General features: G+C 43.2%; 1 protein-coding gene and 2 long non-coding RNA genes across 9 annotated transcripts in view; 1 reads left to right on the top strand and 2 right to left on the bottom strand.

Annotated features, from left to right (window-relative positions):
- The window catches only part of EEA1 (early endosome antigen 1), a 78,141-nt gene extending 68,384 nt beyond the window's left edge, over positions 1-9,757 (bottom strand). For 3 of the 4 annotated variants that reach the window (XM_069773345.1, XM_069773348.1, XM_069773347.1), the window contains exons 1-2: positions 9,591-9,757; positions 986-1,078 (exon numbers count right to left, since the gene is read on the bottom strand). In XM_069773345.1, coding sequence (XP_069629446.1) covers positions 986-1,078; positions 9,591-9,614 — 117 coding nt within the window. In that variant the 5' untranslated portion in view covers positions 9,615-9,757. Of the gene's footprint in view, positions 1-973; positions 1,079-9,590 lie in introns of all 4 variants that reach the window. The other variant, XM_069773346.1, reaches the window with a different exon arrangement.
- Positions 9,758-10,268: 511 nt separating this feature from the next.
- Positions 10,269-20,820, top strand: LOC138682426 (uncharacterized). 2 transcript variants are annotated; one of them, XR_011322522.1, is made up of 5 exons: positions 10,269-11,306; positions 11,486-11,552; positions 12,186-15,596; positions 17,410-17,482; positions 20,702-20,820. It is a non-coding gene; the product is annotated as an uncharacterized lncRNA (long non-coding RNA). The 2 variants fall into 2 exon arrangements; XR_011322521.1 differs by lacking the exon at positions 20,702-20,820 and adding an exon at positions 17,575-18,358.
- LOC138682427 (uncharacterized) overlaps positions 18,533-22,402 on the bottom strand; it is a 67,203-nt gene continuing 63,333 nt past the window's right edge. For 2 of the 3 annotated variants that reach the window (XR_011322523.1, XR_011322525.1), the window contains exon 7: positions 18,533-21,352. This is a non-coding gene — a long non-coding RNA (uncharacterized lncRNA). The remainder of the gene's footprint in view (positions 21,353-22,402) is intronic. The other variant, XR_011322524.1, reaches the window with a different exon arrangement.

The raw sequence follows: 22,402 nt of genomic DNA, 5'->3' as shown, positions 1-22,402 counted from the left end.
TCAGGGACAGTGTAAATACGCGTACAAAACAGATCTGGACTCACAAATGCGTGAAATGTGTAACATGCAGCAAAATATTAAGGAATGTCTGATCATACTGACTGTAATAAGGCTTCAAGAAATAAGAAATAAGCAGATGCACAGATCGAACACAATTAGGATTTTAAACAGCACAGTGAAAGTTTCTCTTATCTCTTATCATAGCAGACATAGGAGTATTTGAGTCATCATACACTTTATTCAGTGTAAGAAAGGGCACTTTGCTGCCTTTAATGCTGTAATAGGAGTCATTAACCTTGCACTGCATTTGTATGCTAAGCTTGAAACATTTTCAAGCTAGGTAATCAGGCTACATTAGCACAAACTAGCTTCAACAGCCAGTGAAGTCAGTTTGCATTTTTCAGAGTTAATATTTGACAACACTGTAAATCCAAAGACATTGTAATATCGGATTGAAGCAAGAATAACAACTTATTCTGCTGGTTAAGCATGGCATACAGCACATTAAAAAAGGGTAGGATTTACAAGTGGTAGATTTATACACCAATACCAAACAAAACCCAACATGTTTGATATTTCACAAGGAGGAGGAGGTGGTTTCCAGTATACATTTTAGCTTAGCAGAAGCAAGGTGGAAAGGGAGTACAAGTGTGATAAAATGTTAAGCCTCATTTTTTGGAACTCTCATAAAAGATTTATTAACAAGGAGTCTTAAGCTTATGTCTCATTGCTTTTAATTTTAATAATTCATCTCTAGGATTACAGGAAGGATTGCTTGTGACCATTTAGATAGATAAACCTAATTCACGGTCACATACAAATATGGCCTAGCCTTCCTTTTTTTATTTAAATAACAACCAATTCTTAGAATATGACACTTCTGTTTATTTAGTACAGCATTTCATTTATTCAGGCAGGGCATCAAAAGTTACTCCCAACAGCACCCAAGGTTTAAGACTCCAGTCCCACGTACAGCGTACAGTACCTCAGAGGAGCCTTCGTTGTTCACATCCACGGCATTTCCTGGTGTGGCAGATGAATCCGAATCCGAGCTCTGAGACCCACCTCTACCCGGAGTCTGAAATAGAGGGGGGAGAGAAAAATGAGTGTCTGTAGACTGTATTTAATAACGCATGGTACGTATCCTACGTAAAGGCCTCTCTTCTACTTGCTGGAATACAGAAGTATTTTCCCTCCAAAAGAGTAATGAAGTGAACAAACTGATGAGTAATTACGTAATTTTCAGTGCAACGCTTCAACAAAAGCTTTTATCCAAGACTCTCCATGCATCAAAGGACAAACAAACACCAGAAGCGAAGGCCAGGACTTTAAACCACTTCCTCTCATGAACGCTCAACACAAAACAAAGAATTGGGCTAAACTCTGCCCTTATATCACTCAATCTGATGTTAAATTAAGTCTCTATATCCAATAGGAAAACACTAGAAATTACAATCTAAACAGTTTCAGAAGCAGTAAATAGTATCATACTACTTTCTTGACAACTTGTCTACAATCTGAACAAGCCTTTAAATAATCGAAATACAGAAAACTAAAGAGTGAGGACTCTGCTGATACAAAAAGCATGCAAGCAGGTACACTGGCTTGATTTGGAAAAAATAAAAATAAAAATCAAGCCTGTAGTAAAGTTAAAACATCTTAATCAATAAGACAACCTATAAAAATAAACTCCTTTGAATATGTTGACAATCAGAACAGTATTGATTTGAAACTATAGATTTAGAGAAAATAACCAAATAAATTTGAAATACTACATGATTCAACATCTGGATAGATGGATCACAGCTTATAATCGTTATTTAACTGTAACTTTGATTTAAATTTGATTTAACTTCTCTTACTCGTCTCCAGAACACCACTGCTTGACCGATGGCAGAAGAGTTAGAATTCTCAAAGCAAACATCAGTAAAGAAATTATCTTAATACTGATATGCAATCCTAGTTTCAACAAAAAATAGAAGTTCATTATCCAGTTCCATGACGACAATTGCAAATGGGATGGAGTAATGCTACTGCTGTATTTTAGCCCATCTGGAAATACTTTTAATGTTATAAGGGATTTTCTAATTTAATATAGGGGGATTAAAGATACAGAATTTTAATTATATATATGGAAATCTATAGAGAGAGGGACAGAAGTAGATAAACAGTTTTAGTTTCTAGATCTTGGTGTCTCCAAAATCTTATTTGTTTTAGAATTTTCTTGCTCACATATATCCTTTTTTTTTTCAGACAAATCAGCTATATACCCTTTTATAAGATACCTGCAGCACATGTGCTTCTCCATACTTTGAAAATTAAGTCCATTTTCCTGCTCTGTTTTGTAAAGAATGTTCTATTTCCAACTTTCATAAAGATAACAGCCCTTTATTACTGAGCAAATAAAAAAAAATGTAATAAAAAGGTCAAGTTTACTGATTAAGGACTTAATTCCCAGCGAGATGCAGTTCAGTTTTAGAAAAGCTCCGAAGACTGGCCAAGGGGAAGTGAGGAGGAGTGACACAGCAAGCTATCAGAGCTGGTGACAGTAAGTGAAGGAGAGGACCATCTCTCCTCATTCCAGCCTTCTCTGGCGTCACCAGTTAAGTGATCAACATACGCTGGCTTTCCTACTCCTGTGTCTTTTTTTATTTTAGCTGGTTTATGTTTCTAAAGAAAATAAGAACACAACATAGTTTCCTTCTAGTACAGCATACAAAAGCAATAGGCAAGGTGACACAAGCTCTCCAAGTTAATAATAGGAGAGGCAAAAAAGGGTGTAAGCAAAGAATACGACACACATGCGAAGACATCAAAGCGAAGGCATTAGCACTTCTCCTCCAGGTCACTGATATAGACCGTAAACAAGGCACATCCCAGCATGGACCACGGCTGCACGCTCATCAAGTTTTCATACGACATCAAACTGGGAAGACCAGTTGATACCTTCAAGGGCAGGACTGCCATTCAGAGGGACCTAGACGGGCTGGAGGAACGGGCCAACGGGAACCTCATGCCATTCAACAAGGACAAACGCGGAGTCCTGTGCCCGGGAAGGAAAATCCCTGGCAGCAAGAGGCCTCTCTGCTGAAAAGGACCCGGGGCTCACATCAGACAGCAAGCCGAAGAGGAGCCAGCAGCGTGCCCTGGCAGCAGAGAGTGCCACCAGCGCCCTGGGCGGTATTAACAGGAGCCCGGCCAACCGACCAAGGGAAGCGATCATCCCCCACTGGCCAGCACTCATTGATCCACACTGAGATACCGCAACCAGTTTGGGCTCTCCCAGTCTGGGGAGGACATTGATAAACCAGAGTGGGTTCAGCAAAAGGCCACCAAGACAAACTGGGGCTGGAGTACCTGCCCTGAGGGAAGAGGGCTGGCAGAGACAGCTCTGGGGGAACCTAGCAGCAGCCCCACCATCACCTATGAGGAGGTCATCAGAAAGAGGAGGCCAGGCTGCTCCCACCAGCGCACAGTGGGAGGACAGGACACAAAAACTGGAACACGAGAGGTTCCCACTGGATGTAAGCAGAAGCTTCTGCAGCATGAGGCCAGGCCTGAGCAGCCTGCTCCTGACCTCCGAGCTGGTCCTGCTTGCAGCAGGAGCTCAGACTAGAGAGCCCCTGAGCTCCCTTCTCGCCCAAATTGTTGTGTGATCTCTGAGGCACTGCCCTGCGGAAACCCACGTCCTGCAGGAGAGCTCTGAAACCCAAATTTAGGAACCCCATTAATGAAGACATGGATTGTGTGCATTGACGGTCGGAGGAACAATATCTAAAACAATTGGTAAGATGTAGCCAAGTTTCTCAGTAAGGCAGATAAATTAGAATATTGCATCTAAACAGTTATTGCATAATCTAATACAATATTGCATAAACAGGTTTCTTCAGTTTATATCGTTCAGAAGTTCCCTTTCCATGCAATCCAGAAACCACACTCATGCAACCCAGAGGTAAGGCTCACTTGTGAACCCATTTTGTGCAAGAACAAAGAATCCAAAGAAGATATATATACACTTATGTCTGCATAAGGGAAGATGAAGAGGTCAGGTGTCAAAGCTTTCTTCCATAAAGGAGCTGAACTTTCATGATATAAGAATCATTTTCTTATTGAGAGGAATTTTTAAAAAGGCTTTAGAAATCTCAACATGATAAAAAGGCTTTTGTATGGCAGTTAGCTATGGCGGCTGTTCTGTTCTAGAAAGCCTGGAAACTGGGACCCCTGTCTGTCCCAGCATCTACATCCACAAGTAGAAACAGGATGGTTTGAAATGGAAAGAACATCAGCATTAATGGATATGCACTTCTTTACTAATGCTTTACAAAAAGACTCTTGTTCTACTCTTCAGCTCCAAAAACTGAACAACGTGCCTTCACATAGCCTTGGACAGAAAGACACAAGAGCAGAGGGAGAACCTGAACAAAACCTGATAGCCTGGGCAACAGCAATAAGAGATGGTCCAACCATCTCTTTAGATGGGCAGCATATACCTTCCATTTCTGCAATACCTGAGCAGATGCTTCCAGCACACCTAATGAATCATTTCGTCCCAAACCCAAGAATCTCCTGAGACAATTAACACAGGATTTTCTTCACTTTATATCGTAACTTCTTATACAACACTGCTCTGCATTGTTAATCGCTCATCACATTTCACCCCAGAGTTGACTGCATTTCGCAGTGAGATTTGCATATTAAGTTCTGCTAGTTCTAGCACTACAAATTGGAGATTACTACAACCTCCAGGATGAAAGCTCTTATATTAAAAGTACAGTGTTATTACTACGTGGTTGATTAAAGTATTTGCTTTAAAAAACACTTCAGACATGCTATAATCACACTAAAAGGCACCGCATGGCATGTCTTATTACACACAATATACAAGACAGAAATTATTAAACAGTACCTGGTAAAATCCCTTTAACCTTTCAAAAAACAATGTGCGAGAAAGCATATTTCCAAACTAGATTTAGAAAGCTTAGTACAAATAGGTGGCATCTTCTGGTGAGTGGCATGCAAAGGGAAGAAGGGTGGGAAGGAAAGAGGACATTAAGTAACTTTCAAGATCAGGAGAAACACCCCATAGCATCCATTTGCAAAGTAATACTGACTAGCAAGAAAAAGTTAAAACAAATTTGGAAGGATGTTCTGGAAACCAAGACCATAAATGCAATTAACTTATCTTTCAAGGCTGTAATATAATTGAAACATCCTTCACTAGGCAAATAAATAATGAGAGACTGGGAATATTTTTTTTAATTGATCGCTGCATGATCAAATAGGTTCACACACGTTTAAGCTAGGCTCCCACACCACCGTTATATCACGTTCCACCAAAAAAAAATAATCAAATCACAACACATCGAACAACTTGGACTTTGTGAACTAAGGGAAGACTCAGAATGATGCTCTTTGTTTTCAGTTGGACTATACAGGAGAGCAAAAGAATGACTTATGAATCCCATAGGAAAAGTAAATTTTCACACAGGCTTCTGTATATGTATTTTTACAAAATTAACATTTGACCCTTAAAGGCACACCTGGAGTTGAAAGACTGATGCAAAATTAGTCTCTCACCCAGCATATTTCTTTCCTAGCTGTCAGAGTTATATTTGTTTACTTTGTGGAGAAGCATATGTTTCTACTACTAGCACTAGAGTTGTAGAAGTAATATGCTAAACTTCATAATGTTGTTCTCTGTGTTTTTGCAAAACTGTAAGCTAATATAAAGAAACGTCATTAACAACAAAAGGACAACTACGATTGCAGCTTGTTTTCTGAAAAGGAATAGAAAATTATATAATGAATGAGTTGAGCTAATCCATTAAAGTGATGGAGTATAAATATGGATCGCTACCGTGTCATTTTTGCATAGTCATTTATCTGTCTGTAGCCATGCTCCATTCAGTTATGATACTCTTTTCAGCAGTTTTAAATTCAGAATAAATTAAACCTTTGAAAAAATATGTTAAGCCTTGAGAAAGTCTGAACAAATATCGATTTATACAGTTCTCCCAGCTCAGATTTAAATACTACAGAAGGGTACTATTGTCCAAACGCATTAAGGTCCTGAAGCAACAAACAAGACACAAGAATGAGAAGGTAAGAAGGCCAAAGCCCTTGTTATCAAACAACTCTCAGTGCTAGAAACAGAGTACAGTGCAATACAGAACAGTAATGTTGTTTACTTCTAAAGAAGTATGATGCTATTTTATGACTCTGTAAAATGAAACGACTCCCAAGTTCACAGGGCATAAAACCGTTCTTTCCCATCGTGCCATCAGTTCCACACAAGCAGACCTTGTGCCCAAGAAGACCTTTCAACCCCACAGGGAGGGCACGAGCACAGCTGCAGTTCAGCATCCATCTGAGTAAATACACTACCTAGCGAGTCTTGCAATTATAAACGTAAAAAGAAAATTATAGGTAAGGCATGAGATGCAATGCATCCCAGACAAATAAATACCTCTGCTCCTGGGCTTGGAGTAAGGGAAAAGGCAACTGTACTACCCAAGCTGCAGCAATGCCTGCAAAGCCCTGTTCTCCACCTAGACTCAAGACCAAGAATTCAAGCATTGTTAGAAACAGAGAAATAGGATCTTACCACCCAAACACAGCACAATCACTAACAGTTGTAGACAGCCAGTTAAACACAAAGAATGAAGACAAAAACTAATGTAAACAGTTGTCATGCTGGCCCAACAGATGACTCCTACACTACAAAACATGAGTGATGGGAAGAAGGCTCAGAAGAAGGTCAAAGTAATCAGTTTTCCACCAGCTGAAAATAAATGCCTCCTCCTTACAAAAAGTGGTTTTTTTCAAGTCTTGGTATCTTGCAAATATAAGAAGTGAGGTCTACTTTAAGAAACCAGAGGCAACAGCCACTGTCCAAGTAGTAGATGAACAACAGAGAGGGGACACAATGGCCACAAAGGGCCTTCAGAGTTGAACACAATAAAGAAAAGACAGCTCTCTAAAGAATGCGTTGACAAAAATCAAAGTATCTGGGCAGGAAAGTTGTGTCTTGGACATTCCACACAGATGGTTTTTTGGGAAAGACTACCTTTTTCTAGATGAGCACGACAAACAATGCGTGAAACCGAAAAGTGGCAAGAATGCATGAAAGAGGGTAGAGTGCAAATGTACAGAACAGATGGATTCCTGAGATGTCACATTGAAAACATACGTAAAATTTACAAACAGCTTGCAGGGAAAGGACCTAAAACAAGGACCTAGTTGAAGACAGCATGGAGATACTAACTTCAAAAACTAAATGAGCAATGTTCAGTAGTAACAAGTATATAATACTTTCTATTTGGAAAATATGCCATTCAAAGTCACCATGAAGATGCTTTTAAAAACAGAAATTACAACTGTGGAAGAATAAAAAGGTGATCAGGGAACAGAAGTATAAAAAAGAAACATCTCGTGTTTTAAAACTTCAGGAATCAGAATTTCAAATAACTGACTAAAACTATAAACAGTATCTTTGTAGCTTTTGTCTTCCTCCTTTGCAGCTTGACGGCCAGCTGAGTTACAAAAAAAAAAAAAAAGGCATGCAACAAAGAATTCCTTTTTTTTTTTAAACATACTTTCATAACTCAAGTCGTATCACCAGTAATGACTAGCCATCCAGCTAGAAAGGACAGCATCACCTATAATCAAATAATAAACCCAGCACATATACAAGAAACTACATTTCAGCGACTGGAAGGGGGGGGGGGGTTGCCAGCTACATTAATGATGCACAAGGGTCAAGAGGACATTCCTTGGCCTTCAAATTACTGCCTCACAGATGTGAAAGATTTTAATACTTACGGTCTTTATGAACAAATCTGACAGCAAGCTAAGGCTCACTTTTAAAACCAAAGTACATCAAAAGTCTTTTTCATACTTCGCCAGCCACAGATTTTAAGTCAAAAAGGTATGCATGAGGTTGTGCATGCAATCACTACTTTTATAAAAGGCCTAAAGCCCTTTTAATAAGAGGTGGATTTTTAAAAGCATAATTATTTGCACCAATTAGAAGATTAACACCTTTAAAAACCTTGGCATTTCTCTATTTATTTTTTGGGCAGGAAGAAGTCTGTTTCACCTTTGTTGGCAATCGGCTCTGCTGTAATCCTGCAATTTTCGGGAGCCACTGGGGAATAGTTATTTGTTTAAACTTTTCAGAGAAGATTGCTGTTTCTAGCACACGAAAACTTTTGCACTGAATTTAGATTTTTATAGGAAGCGTTTAGCTGAACTTCGGGGCAAATTTCCTTTGGCACTGTGTCAAGTTTTCCTCTGTCACAGAAGCTTTCCTTGACGGCCTGTTCTTTGTCAGAATCAATAAACACCCAGTTAAATGCTGCCAATATTTAATTAGGCCCGTACTAAGTTTCCCTGCTTGTTAACAGGGCTTCCCATCAAACTTCAGGAAGGAAGTTCTTCCCTGTAAACACAAAGCTCCAAATAGACTAAGAGCGATCTTCACCTGCTCAGGGTCCATGACCGAAAAACAATCTGAGGCACGCTTTACGCCGAAAAAGTTGGCGGCACGCATACCGACGTACTTTCTTCCCCTCCATCAACTCTCATTCTCGCAGCAACGCTCCCTTGCACGGCAGACAAGGCAAGCGTGCCAGCGTTTCCAATCAAACACCCTTTCGCAGAGGCGTTACGCAGACAGCGCGCGTCGGAAGAAACGCCGGATAAAAGACGGGGAGGGCAGCCGGTTCCCCCCTCCAACCGCGAGCGCCTGCGGCACGACACGGCCCTCCCGCGACGCGGGATCTGGAGCGATGCCTTCCCACGGCGGGCCCGGCGTGACTCAACCCTTTTCGGTTCCATCCTCCAGCCCACCAAGGGAGAACCACCGCCGACACTTGCCCTTGGCCGGCAGCACCCACCTCCCTTGACAGCTTCCACCACCCCGGCCGCAAGGCGGTCAGCACCGCCGCGGAGATGGACGCGCGAGGGTTTTGGAAGGCCAGAAGGGTTTCCTCAACCACTGTCACAACTTGGGGTTTTTTCCGAACCAGGCAGAGCTGCCGGAAAAGCCGGTTCCCAACGCAAGGCAGAACGGCTGGCTGGCGGGGCTGCCTTTCGGCCTTCGGAGCCCGTTTGCCCCGTCAGGGACAGAAGCCCAGCTCCCCGCCGGCCGCGGCTCTCCCCAGGCCGGGCTTATCCCCCTGAGCCTGCTCGTCCGCGGCGACCAGCGAAGACGCCACGGCCGCGCCGGGGCAGGGCCCCCCCCCCCCCGCCGCCTCCTCCTCCTCCTCCTCCTCCTCCTTCGCCCGCCCAGCCTCGGCGGACGAACGCGGGGGACGGTCCCGTTCCCGTCGGGCCGAGCACCCACCCGCGGCGGGGGAGGCGGACGAGCCCACACGGCCTCCGCGGCCGCCACGGGCCTACCCCCCCCCCCACAACCCTCCCGTTCCCCTGCGCCGCGGGCTGGGCCGGGTTGGGCCGTGTCGGCTGCGGCCCCGCCGAAGGGGAGAACGGCCGGCACCAGGAAGCGGCACCTCCCCGCCACGCCACGGCGAGGCGAGGCAAGGCACGCCGCCCTCAGCGCCGCCGGGGCGGATCTCGCTTTGCCTTACCCGCTGCAGAATCCGCCTGAACATGGTGGCGGAACCCCCGGATGCCTCTTCCCCTCACGGGCGACAGCGGCCGAGACGAGGAGGGAAAGCTCCAGCCCGCCGCGGCCCGTTCGCCTCCGTGACAGGAGCAGCAGCAGCAGCAGCAGCCGCCGCCGCCGCCGCCGCGGCCGGGGAGGCGGGGGCAGCCACAGCGCCGGGGCGGGATCGGCGCCGGCCCGCCTCAGGGGCAGGAGGAGGAGGAGGAGGAGGGACGGGGCCGCGGGGAGCCGGGGGAAGGGAAACACGGGAGGCCGGGGCGGGAGGAGGAGGAGGAGGCCCGGCCGGAGCGGGGACCAGGGCTCCTTGCTTCTGTTGTCGCCTCACAACGTTCTCTGGAAGCGGGGGGACCAGGGCTCCTTGCTTCTGTTGTCGCCTCACAACGTTCTCTGGAAGCGGGGGGACCAGGGCTCCTTGCTTCTGTTGTCGCCTCACAACGTTCTCTGGAAGCGGGGGGACCAGGGCTCCTTGCTTCTGTTGTCGCCTCACAACGTTCTCTGGAAGCGGGGGGACCAGGGCTCCTTGCTTCTGTTGTCGCCTCACAACGTTCTCTGGAAGCGGGGGGACCAGGGCTCCTTGCTTCTGTTGCCGCCTCACAACGTTCTCTGGAAGCGGGGGGACCAGGGCTCCTTGCTTCTGTTGTCGCCTCACAACGTTCTCTGGAAGCGGGGGGACCAGGGCTCCTTGCTTCTGTTGTCGCCTCACAACGTTCTCTGGAAGCGGGGGGACCAGGGCTCCTTGCTTCTGTTGTCGCCTCACAACGTTCTCTGGAAGCGGGGGGGACCAGGGCTCCTTGCTTCTGTTGTCGCCTCACAACGTTCTCTGGAAGCGGGCCTCTGGCCCGGGAAGGAAGGAAGGAAAAGCTAGTTTGGGACTTGCAGCTGAGGGCTCGGCTGCGTGAGGAGAAGCGCAAAATCCGTGTTGATTTTGTTCACCGTGCGGTATTGGGAGCGGCGAGGAACATCGTTGCATCGCGCTTGTTCAGAGAAGTGGCTGGGAATTTAATTGGGAAGGAGCAGCCCGCTGCCTTCGAGCCCCGACCTCGCGGTATGACCCATGAGGTGTTTGTTAAACACTCGCACGAACACACACTGGCCTTCAAAAAAAGAAGTACAGCCCAAAAACGTTGGTTCAACCGAGAAAGAATCCGCACCTGTAGGTGCTGAGGCAAAACCCCCCATGACAAGTAGCAGGAGAGTTGCTGGAATACCAGTATCCCCCAGAACACATAGCTCAGCACGCTACAGTTCCCTGTTCTGTTCCAAAGCTGCAACTTTTACACGCTGCATGCAAGACAAAGGGTCACAAGTAAATAATAAACCCCTTCGACGGCTGATTGTACCACGTAGAACAAATATCATAGCAGAGCGCCAGCTGTGCTGCGAAGATGGAAAACGTTTTTCTACTCAAAGGTTGACATTTCTAAGCACTCTCAAATCCTCAGACTTAGCTGAGTTACAAGCGCATGACCAGAAGGATTCGGCTGCAGCAGCTTAAGGCTCGAGGCACAGCGGCGTTATGTGATTGAACTCGGTTTGCTGCAGTGTGTTTCATGCTAATGTCCTTTAGTCCACAACTGGGGCGGGTTAAGAGCGCACACGCAGTTGGTAACAGCTTCAGATGATGAGCGGTGACGTCTTTGGTCACATCCATTACATCATTTTCATTTACGTGTCCACGGTATGAAATGGCTTTTCAATTTGGCAGTTGGGTTTGTTTCTGAATTTCATACATGGGATTAATAATGGGAATAGGACTGGTTTTGTACAGCTGTACAGTTCTTTAAATATCTAGGCAGCCTGTAGATGTAGATCTAATCGGAATGACTGCACATTTTAATATCTCGCTCCCTTTACCAGATATTTCAACAAGAGCAAGTGACAACCTAGACGATGAATGCTGAAGTGCTCAGTGTGCCATATCCAGGTAACTTAAGCAGCCCATCTTTGCAACATATTTTTTACTCTCCTAGGTTAGCAATCCTGAGTGCCTAGAGGAGGGTGATAGAGATTTGAGGACACTAGTTAAAAGCCTTGCATCAGAGGAGGATTTTCTTAGACAAGTCTTGCAAGGAAATGCATGACCCTTTATTTGTGTGGATGTTTGTGTGAACATACGCATCCATCTCCCTGTCCACCCATCATTCCCTCAGTAACATATGAATCCACTGGCCAATTTCAATCAAATACAACAGAGCCAGATAAGGCTCAAAGACACTAAGTTCCTACAAATGTAAATAGGCAGCCAGGGAGAAGAAAGAGACCCTATTGATGCCCACCTGTAAAGGAAAGGCTGCAGCGTGACTGCCTTTACTAAATACCAGAGAACGCACACAAAAATTCACTCTTGGGGCAGAGATCTAGGAAAAAAAAAGATTAAATTAGTCCCATTTCCAGTGGAAGTCCTTGGTTTTAATTATTGTGTGTATGATAATGCCTATGAATTCACATCATGTGCTGCCCTAATATTGAAATCTCAGGCTGTTGGAATATAGGTTATGTCCTCAGGCATGGGAGTTGTAAATTTTCATTTCACCCAACCTCATAAACTCTGTGACAGGTTTGATGACAGGAGGGCTAAAAGGTGCCTTTCTATGGAGTCCATTGGTGGCAGAAAGTTTCACGCTACAATCACAGCAAAGACTTTCCCGAATCCAGCTAGAAGCAGGTACTTCATCCTCTAAACAGGAGCCAAAGGCTGCAAGTCTGACCTACATCAAGCTTTTGCATACCTGCAGAAGACAGCATGCCTTTATTTCAGGAGAGAACTGAAATCAATCTTTTGACTGTACAAGCAGTATTCAGGATGGCCCAGCATACACCAGCCCCTCTCAGACCTTCCAACAGACAGCTGCCTGTTGTTTTTTTTTTTTTTTAAATGGCTATGCATATAGCCGAATAAAAGCAATGATTACTAGACCATGGCTCACAGGAATGAGCGCCCATGCAGCCTGCTGCCATGACTGAGGGCCACAGGGAACCACCACCACTTGGTATAAAATGGCAGGGAAAATAATGTGTGGTATGCTCACAGCGCATATGCTCACTTTAGACTTGTGGCCTATAAATTTGCAAAGATTCTGCGCTACTGTCCTACATGTTTTCAGTGTTCATACAGATGATTATTTTCAGTCATGTAAGGTTCCTGACCTCAAAATCTCTTGGTCACAAGCTCCTTGGGTTCATGGTGTGCTGCACTGCAAAAGTATCCCATTTTTTAAAGATGTTGCTGTTAAGTATCGTATTTATAAGAGGTATCAGCCTCTAATGGGTTCGTGGGTTTTTTTTCCTAGCTCTTTAACTGTGCATTTTTGACTGTCACTATAGGCTGCTCGTGCACTTTCATCAAGTAGCTTTCAAATTTACCCACATCTTTTTCTGAGGCTCTCTCCTTCCAAGTTAAACTATGAAACTTAGTTGAAAACAGTTTGTTTAAAGGATTGGTATGTTTAAAACCATAATAACTAGCAGGTAAAAGTAGTATCATGTTAAAAATCCACATCACAAACCATGGAACAGACAAAGAGAAATAATAAGATTAAAGAGTATTAAAAAGTTGCCATCTGTCTTCAAAGATTAAAACTTTCCATAAACTCCCCTTTTTCTCCTCAGCCAAGCTCTTCCAATAAACCCATGTTTGAGGTATTGGAGAATACACACAATTTAAATATGAACACACACCACACCCCCAAGCCCCAAGAAATGATACAACTTACTGTATGGAAATGACTGATCAAAAGAAGTATTTTATCTTAAAATACTTCATACAAGCACAGCAAATTTGTTAGCTTTTGGAAATTGTTTATAATATTCATGCAGCGACTACTGTGCATATTTATGAAATGGTGGCCAAGGAGTCAATACAGAAATTAAGATTATGGCCATCATCTCCCGTTCAATCCTCAAGGATTTAGAAAACCTGCCACCTGGAGTTTGGATTCTAAAATGATGGTCAAGTACCTAACATTTCATAAACAGATTAAGTTAGTAAATTTGTGACTAGAAAAAGAAGCAAGCTATTGTAAGTGCAAAACTGTAATTCGTAAGTAAGTGTTGTACAGCCTAAGTTACAACATTGCTGAAAACAAGAGAAAACATACATCTGGGATTTTCAAATTCCTCCAAGTGGCTTACGAGCATGTATTTCACAGAAAATTAGGGATTTGGGTATTCCTAAATCAAAGCAGTGTTTCATCAAAATGCCTACTAGGAATTGTCATTTAAGAAGAACATGGCTGGACAAAAGAAAATTTGTGAAGGAAGAATGTTTCAGCTATTGATACGCTTATCCCTCAAAAATATTTGCAAACAAAGTATGCAGAGTGCAATTCGCATTCATGTTTTCTTCATTTTGCTGAAAAACTGCAACTGAAACCTGTCATTCTTGCAGGCAGCACCAATAAGCTTGAAGAGGCCAACGGCAGAAAACACTTGATGAAAGAGAAGTTCTCGGTGAAACTAGTGATATGGAGAAATAAGTGTATGTAACACTTATGTGTATGTTGTGATGAGACATCAGCGACACTCACAGTACATCAAGAAAAACTAATTTTAAAAGTGACATATAAAGGCAAAAAGTCAAAAGGGTGGAAAAGACTGGAAACCACAGAAATTCCACATTTTGTTACAATCTTCATAGACTTACAAAGACACCAACTCATAAAAGCGTATGACAAAATTTGGAAGTTTTATGAAGTAGAGATTTGGGCACAAATGCATTTTCAACTGAAGGCAGGGCTGCTTAGCAGCACAGATGGGCCACTGCCATGTAATGGGGGTAGATGGACCTTGCCAGACAGCGCTAAGGAAAGCAGCTGCCAGTCCCTCCCTGCCTGCCACCCGTATATTTAGGGCACATCTGCTCCACAATAGCCATAGGAGAACTAAGGTATCCAGTTAAGAACAGCTAAAAGGCTTCTCAGAGTTCTCAAAATATGAAAATCTGTATTTGTTACTGATTTTACTATTTATGTACGAATGTACTTTAAAACGGACAGTGGCTGAGTATTGAAATGACAGCATCTATCTTGCCTTCAGAAGAGTTTGACAGTTTGGACTGAACTCTCAGTATTTCATTATTTACCATTTGGCTCCCCCTCAGCTTTTTTTAGGGGAAACAAATGTGTTTAGCCTGGAAAAATATTTAGGGTGGTTTTAAACTGGTGTTAGCAAATCAAGATTATCCAGTGGCTTGCGCACTGGTCTAAGACTGAGTGACTGCATATAATTTTGTACTCAGCCCAAAACTAGTCCTCTGAGTAACACTCCCCACCTGTAAAAAAGGAAATACTGATACCTGTCTACTGTGAAAAGAAATTGGAATCTTGTGATGAAAAGCATTATAGAAGAGTCAAATATTACTACTAATGTAAATGTATTGGCAATCAATTAGGTGATGATAACCTAATGACTTATGAGCAGTGAAAGAAATGAAGTGTAGCTTCCCATGAAGAACATATCCCACAGCTTCATCTTTACAGAAACTCCATCTTCTTTCTCTCCAAGGCCACTCAGGGCCCCCACCACACAGGAGACAGGATGTGCTGTGGTCAGTCCAGAGCTGCACAGGAGCTCCTGTACATCAGCTTGGCTCGCTGATCTTTCCAGTAGCATAAATGTGGACCTTTTACCTCTACCCAGTCGTCAATTTTGTCAGAAACCCAAGAAATGTAACTACCTTTGAGACGTCTATGCCTCTTTCACTTTAGATTTAAGCTGCCCCATGGGTTCAAAAGGTATGTGGTGGGGAGCAGAAGGGAAGGACGTTGAAGGACACAAGAGGTCACCTCTGCTTCCCTAAGGAGCTAGGCAAAACCGATAGGGTGGTTTTACTCTATGTGCAAACTAGTCACCAATCATTCCTGACCCATTCCCTTCTCGCTACAGAGAAAAATAACAGCTCATCAATTCTTCACTCAAGGTACTGAAGGGGTTGGCCAGAGCATCAGTACTTCCCCCTGCATGTGTTAGGGTGAGTGTGTTTGCTCAGCTCCTTTAGAACCAGGCTGAGTCTGTGATGATGTCTGTAACAAAGAGCTGACGAGTGCAGGCCGTCTCCTGTGCTACAGAAAGCCTCTTTCAAGTCAGTGCAATTACTTGCATGAGTAACGAGCATGTGTACTAATAAAGGTTGCGTGGCTAGCATTAATACCAAATCCAAGAGCTCAAAGTCATGACTTCTATCTAGTGTTACAGAACCTCAGCGTTGTAGGTTTTGCACAGCTCCCCCCAGGTAACCCCCATTAAAGACAGAAATAATAGAATTAGCTCTACTAACAACAAAAAATTGCTCCAGTGACTGATTTTTTTCCCCACCCACCCCAAGACTGAATCACTGTGTGGAGCGTGCCACGTAGCTTTGCTGGAGTAGCTGGAGAGACAGGAACTGGAACTAGAGAAAGCCCAGCAGCATGCAAGAGAACTTAAGTCATAAATATGTATGAGTTCATGTAAAAAATAAACCTGATATTAATATAACCAAAATCTGAGATGGAGAAGAACTGCTGCTGAGTCATGCAGAGCACTTTGCCAAATGCCTCAGCTAAGAAATTATTCTGTATAAAGTTGAAAGCCTGCCACAAAACAAACACTTTCGAATTCCACCCTAAAAAGCTGTGGTGATACCATGGCCATTCTGATCCCGTTACTTCAGAGACGTTAGCTCTTGCTGGCAAGTTTCCTAGGCACTTTCCAGTAAATGTCAAAGAAAATGGGTAAATAGGAACAAGAAAGGGGATTGATGGAATTCCACTGCAGAGTAAAATTCAAATACTTTCAAGAACACATTCTTTGGGGTTACTTATCTGCTCAGTTTGGTATGGGCTAATATATATATGTAGCTTCTCTGTCTTTGGGTCTTAGACGCATCTCCATCAGTCTAGGCACGTCTAAGGCTATTTCAAAGATTTTTCAGCAAAATGCTTGAAATGCAAATGAAATAAGCAGGGGAGCCCTTAGTTATGCAGGTTGTAGGGGATGCCAGTAGTACTAATCATTTAAATTAATCTTATTAGGACTCTCCTAGCTACACCAGAAGCATAAGATGGATTTTTTTTCAATGTCATGTATGAAGATTTAGTGATAATAGGGTTATGGGCATTCTTTTGATCACCTTTCTGCATAATTGCAAAAAAGCTGAAGGTCTGTGGGGTTTTTCTTTTTTTCAAACACAAATCCAACCAAATGTAATAACAAGCTTTTTTTTTTTTTAAATATACGAATGTCCATACAGCACTGATTCAAACACTGTCCTCTCTCTCTGAAAATTAATGTGCTATTTGTTCATGGCTTGGTATATAATCAGATGCAATAAATGTTGGCTTTGTTGGAATCACTGTATACATGCTTTGCATCAGCAATTCAGTTAAATATTTTTAAATGGTCAGAATAGAGGCTGCTAAATAAAGAGGGCAAATTTTAACTATAAAAGGAGGTTGACAGGCTTTCTTAAAACAGTAAACAAATACTCCTGTAGCTTTACAGTAATCACACAATGCTTAATGGCATCTGTTATTATAAACTTAACTTCTCAAAGTCTTCCAGATTTGTATTTTAGTGTTAGAAGTTTACTGAATCTCAGATCTAAAATGCTGGTTTTAAGCTGTACAGTATTACACTGCTAAATGCCCGGCTGGCCAGCCCTTAATTTTCTTGCAGTACTAGCCAAACCTGTCTACGTAGCAATTGTAGTAATGATTTAGACATGAGGAAGAATCTTGGGTATAAGCAAAGGAGGATTAAAAATCTCTCTCAGTTAAGTTTTTTGTTTGTTTTTTTTTTTAAAGTTAAAATGTTCACACTAAAGGAATAATGAGTGGGACCTTTCATTCGTCATCTTCCTTTCCTGGTATAGAGCAGGTAAGATTTGTAATTTCATAAAATACTAGATAAAGTTTGTAAACAAAGAAAATGCTAATTTATAAATGGAAAATAAAATGTCTATACCAAAGCCTAGGGCAAAGAGGCGCTGGGAGTCAGTGAAGCAAAAAGTAACAAATGCATTTCCTGTGCGATGACGAAATGCTACATGTGGTTCTCAAGAATCAACTCTTCAACAGCTGGGACTTCCCTTTCATTAATGCCAGCTACATGCATTACTGGGTCAACTGACAATACAATTTTAATCTGGATCAAATACGCATGCACCACTATATTTCTGCATCTTCTGAACTAACAAGAGTGTGGGATGTAGTGTTAAAGCAGTTTTATACTTTCTGTTGACTGTAAGTTGATTGGAGGCAAAAAAATCCCCCATCAAATCCTTTATAAAGCTGGCTGGAAGAAAGTTACTGCTTTAAAACAATGCTAAAGCATTTTGTTAGGTAAGATGTTTGCACCAGACCTGCAGTTTTACTATTCGTGCTGGTAAGTTTTCTGATCCACTGTTAAGTACTCTGAAGCCAGATTTACCAAGCCATGTAACCACAGCCTGGCCCCTATACCTGTCTTTTCTTAGATGGCTGTTAGCTGTAATGGTAATAGCGATGCCAGTGATGCATATGCTCAGAAAATAAGCGTTCACTCCTTATTTCCAGCTTGGCATTATAATGATACTGAAATGGCTCCTCCAAAACTGGATATTATACATTGTAGAAGCCTATAGCACAGGCCATCTCTGCCTCAAAAAGGTTTTGAACCAAATATGCAAGAAAAAGCATCTTCTAAAGAAAGAATCTTTTTAAGATTGAAGATTACAAAACCAATTAAAACTATCCAACCTGCAAAATGTCTCAGTGGTGGTTTATCTACTTGGCTAGAATATGTGTTCAGTGCACCAAAACCTCTTGATGAGTTTGCCAGGTGATTTGGATGAGCAAGAAATGGAAAATCAGGTGTACTCTTTGAAGTTGGCATATTTTATTCATATTAGGCATTTATGATCAAATATAGAGATTTCCCATAGTGAATAATAAAGCCTTTTTTGGTAGGCAATTGGACAATTCTGATTTGTATAAAAATCCTTCCTTTTTAAGCCTACGTAGCATAATCACAGAACCTGACAGTGTAATGCAAAAATATGAGGTTAAAAATGTCATTTATCTTTAGGAAGGAGATGAGGGTCATCTACTGCTGCATCATTTCTCAACTGCCCAGTAACATGATGTCCACAGCCAATTTGTACAGGATATTCATTTTATAGCCTGGCCCAAGGCAGAAAAAGAAATGGGTAGGCATTCACAGTGTTTCATTTCAAGGCATTCAAAGAATTCTCCCAATAGGTATCAGGTACTGAAGGCTGGACTCTTGGCTCCCTGGCAGACAGTGGGAGTTTTACTGCTGACCTCAGTGAGGCACTGAAATCTGTATTCCAGTCTACACCAAGGAAAGAGAAGAACCATTACACATGGTTCATGACTGGGCAGGGCTTTTCTGGTCATCCTGACTTTTGATTCCCATTAAGGACTGGGGTCCCTGTTCAGTAGAAACACAGCTTGGGATTCTGTTGACATGGAAAGGCAGATAAGGTGTACGTGTACCTGTCAGAGAGATGTGTGAGGCCACAGCAGTAGACTTGGTTGAGTGTGGGAACCAGACTGAATCCGCCAGGTGCACAATGCAAAGGCTGGGCTCTGAGGTCTTGCAAGCAGACCTGTGCCTGCCTATAGATATATGTGGGATCTAGGAGGAAAAAAAAAATGCATTGAGAGTCACAATCTTATACATTAAATACTGGGATACTAGATTGGGAGCTATCTCAGTCTCACTGGGGGTTTGCAAGGAAGGGCCCTGAAAGAGAAAGTAGTTTTATGAAGTGGTGGGCAATTAGTTCTAATAAGTAATTTACTGAAGTGATCCAAGAGTCTTATGTTTATAAAGGACACATTGATGTTTAAGTCCTATTTTTATGAATGTAACAAACAGCAAGTATTAAAAGGTACTCTCAGGTGTGACCAGAAATTGATGCTGAATGAGGTTACTAACCTGAAAGAGATTTTAAGAGTATTAAAGAGATTTGAAACTGAAGTTGCAGTAAGTAATTCAAATTGCAGCTTGTTATTAAAGAAGTTGGTTTCCTGATGTCTGCTACCTTACTTACAAAGAACAAGTGCTTGGCTACTCTTAACATCTCTGCATCACAAAAACATTTCCAGATGATTATAACAGGTCTGTCCATTTTTAGTTGCCAAGGGCCAGGTTATTTCCTACCGAGACAAAACTTATGTAAAGGCTAGAACTTTGTACAGTTACTATTTAGTATTTCTCACTGACTCTTTAGTGCAGAGGATGGCTGGGATTTGCAGCTCTATGAGTTATACTCCTCTGCATCCATAGGGTCATCACATAAAACCTGAACCCCCCTGACAGCCTGTGGTGGCTGGGGAAGCCTCAGGGGCTTCTCTGCTTTGCTCCAGAGCTAAGGTCCCCAGCAAGGCTCCCTCTTCATCTCTGCTCTCGCTGAATCCTCCCTTGAACCCACCAAATGCAGATCTGCTAGGATCTTTAGCACACCCTTTGTCATAGTCTAACCCCAGCTGGCAACTAAGCCCCACACAGCCGCTCATTCTTCCCCCCCCTCCCCCCCAGTTGGATGGGGGAGAGAATCAGAAGAGCAAAAGAGAAAACTTGTGGGTTGAGATAAAGACAAGTTTAATAGGCAAAGCAAAAGCCACACATGCAAGCAAAGCAAAACAAGGAATTCTTCCACCCCTTCCCATGGGCAGGCAGGTGTTCAGCCATCTCCAGGACAGCAGGGCTCCATCACGCAAAACAGTCACTTGGGAAGACAAACACCATCACTCTGAACATCCCCCCTTTCCTTCTTCTTCCCCCAGTTTTGTATGCTGAGTATGACATCATACAGTCTGGTATGTCCCTTTGGTCAGCTGGGGTCAGCTCTGTCCCCTCCCAACTCCTTGTGCCCCACCAGCCTGCTCGCTGCTGGGGTGGGGGGAGAAGCAGAAAAGGCCTTGGCTCTGTGTGAGCACTGCTCAGCTGAAACGAAAACATAGCCCCGTAGTAGCTACTGTGAAGAAAATTAACTCTACCCCAGCCAAAACCAGCAAACCCTTCTTCCCAAATATGTTCCTGTCTGTTCTTTCTCTGTGATATGACTGAGAACATCTGCTTCCTCCACAGTGGTTTACATCTTTCTCTAAGAGCTGGGCTGACACAGGGGCAGATCCCAGGAGCTGTCCCCCATGGCAGCATGCCTCCATCAAGTGATCACATCCATCAAGCAACCCACCAGGGGAGTGTCACAAAATAAATACCATTGCCTTTCCATATACCAAAGGATATTTCTAAAACCTACAGCTGATGGCAATGCTTTTTGCAGCAATGGCAGCCCAAGAAACAAAAATCCAGTCATCCAATGCTGGGCAAAGATGCTGAAAGAAAACTATTATCATCTGATGGAGCAAATGTGTCCCAGCAGTCCCTGCTAAAGCAGAGGATCCCTGGGCCATCCCACCCTTCCACCTCTGCCAGCACAGCCCAAAGGGCAGATCACATGATGATTACCAGTGCCTTTCTGAAGCACGTTGTACTATACCATTTATCTGGAGATTATTTCTTTTGTTGTTTATCCCTACTGTCATTAGCAATTTGCATTAATGAGTAGACTACATGTATTTTTATGGTTGATGTTTCACAGCAGCAAATAAAAAATACTTAATTGCATCTGGGTAGTGTGCAAGCGGATCCTAATCCTGTGTTGAACCAGTCCTGGAAGGAGTGTTTTCTGCCCTTTCCCCCCAAGAATGGAGCTTGAGCTGCCAGAAAGGCCTGCTGAGGAAAGAAAAGGTCATTAGCCACTGTGGATGAACTCGGTCTCTTTGAAGAGACCTGTTTGCTGCAGACTTCAGGAGACCGAGGATATTACGCCTTCTGTTACAAAAAGCCGTGATGGTTGAACAGCACCCAACAAATCACTGAGATGTCATGTCACCAACCTCAGCTTAGCAGACAGTGTAGGCGAGGACGTGTCATGTTCAGCGTTCAGGCATCTCCTGGCAAATAGTTTTCCTCCCTCCACCCTGACCACTCAGCATGTCAGCGTTGTTTTACATCCCCTTTGCTCTCAGCTACATTCAAACATGACGAACTTTTGTAATGCACGTGTTTTTAGCATCATTACACAATTGTTACACAAGCAATCGCTAGTTCATCAGGTGCCTTTTCTCCCCTCTTCCCCCTGCCTCCTAAGTGTCTGCTCACAACAGATGCTAACTCCATTTTCCAGCAGCTAAGGAAGGCTGTGGTGGGACAGCAGAGGACCTGCTGACCAGCAACGTCATGCACTGGCGGAACATGTGGGGAAGGTCTCCACAAGGAGTGAACGAAAAGGCCTATTTAGGGGAAATAACAGAAAGCATTGATAACAGCAAATGTACTTCAATTCCTCACTAACAGAACTGTCCTTACACATCGTCCTCCATGGAGGCCCCATAGCTTCTTTTGCATTTGTGGAGAAATTAACAAGTTGACAGCCTAATCCAATTAAATAAGTTGGATGTAATCACAAAATTCAGCCATGTTATAATACACATGTACACAGAAGGAGCGATTTAAGGGGGTACAGGCTCTCTTAATTTTGGCATTCTCCACCAGTTGAAAACTTGACCCTTCAGCACTGGTAACAATCTTTCAGTCTAGTACTTTTCAAGCAATTAATACACAAGTACCTCTATCAGTATATCTGTCTACATTTGAAACAACTACAGATACATTTTTTCCTATGTCACATTGAAAACTTTTTACCTATTCACTTTGCTCTGCCTTTGGCAATTCTTAGTCAACAGCAGGATTTATTTCTCACCTCAGACCCATTCACCCTCT

This window comes from Haliaeetus albicilla, chromosome 28 (assembly GCF_947461875.1).
Source record: "Haliaeetus albicilla chromosome 28, bHalAlb1.1, whole genome shotgun sequence".
NCBI lineage: Eukaryota > Metazoa > Chordata > Aves > Accipitriformes > Accipitridae > Haliaeetus > Haliaeetus albicilla.
Note: the sequence above shows the minus strand (reverse complement) of the source record. Positions and strands in the feature narration are given on the sequence as shown.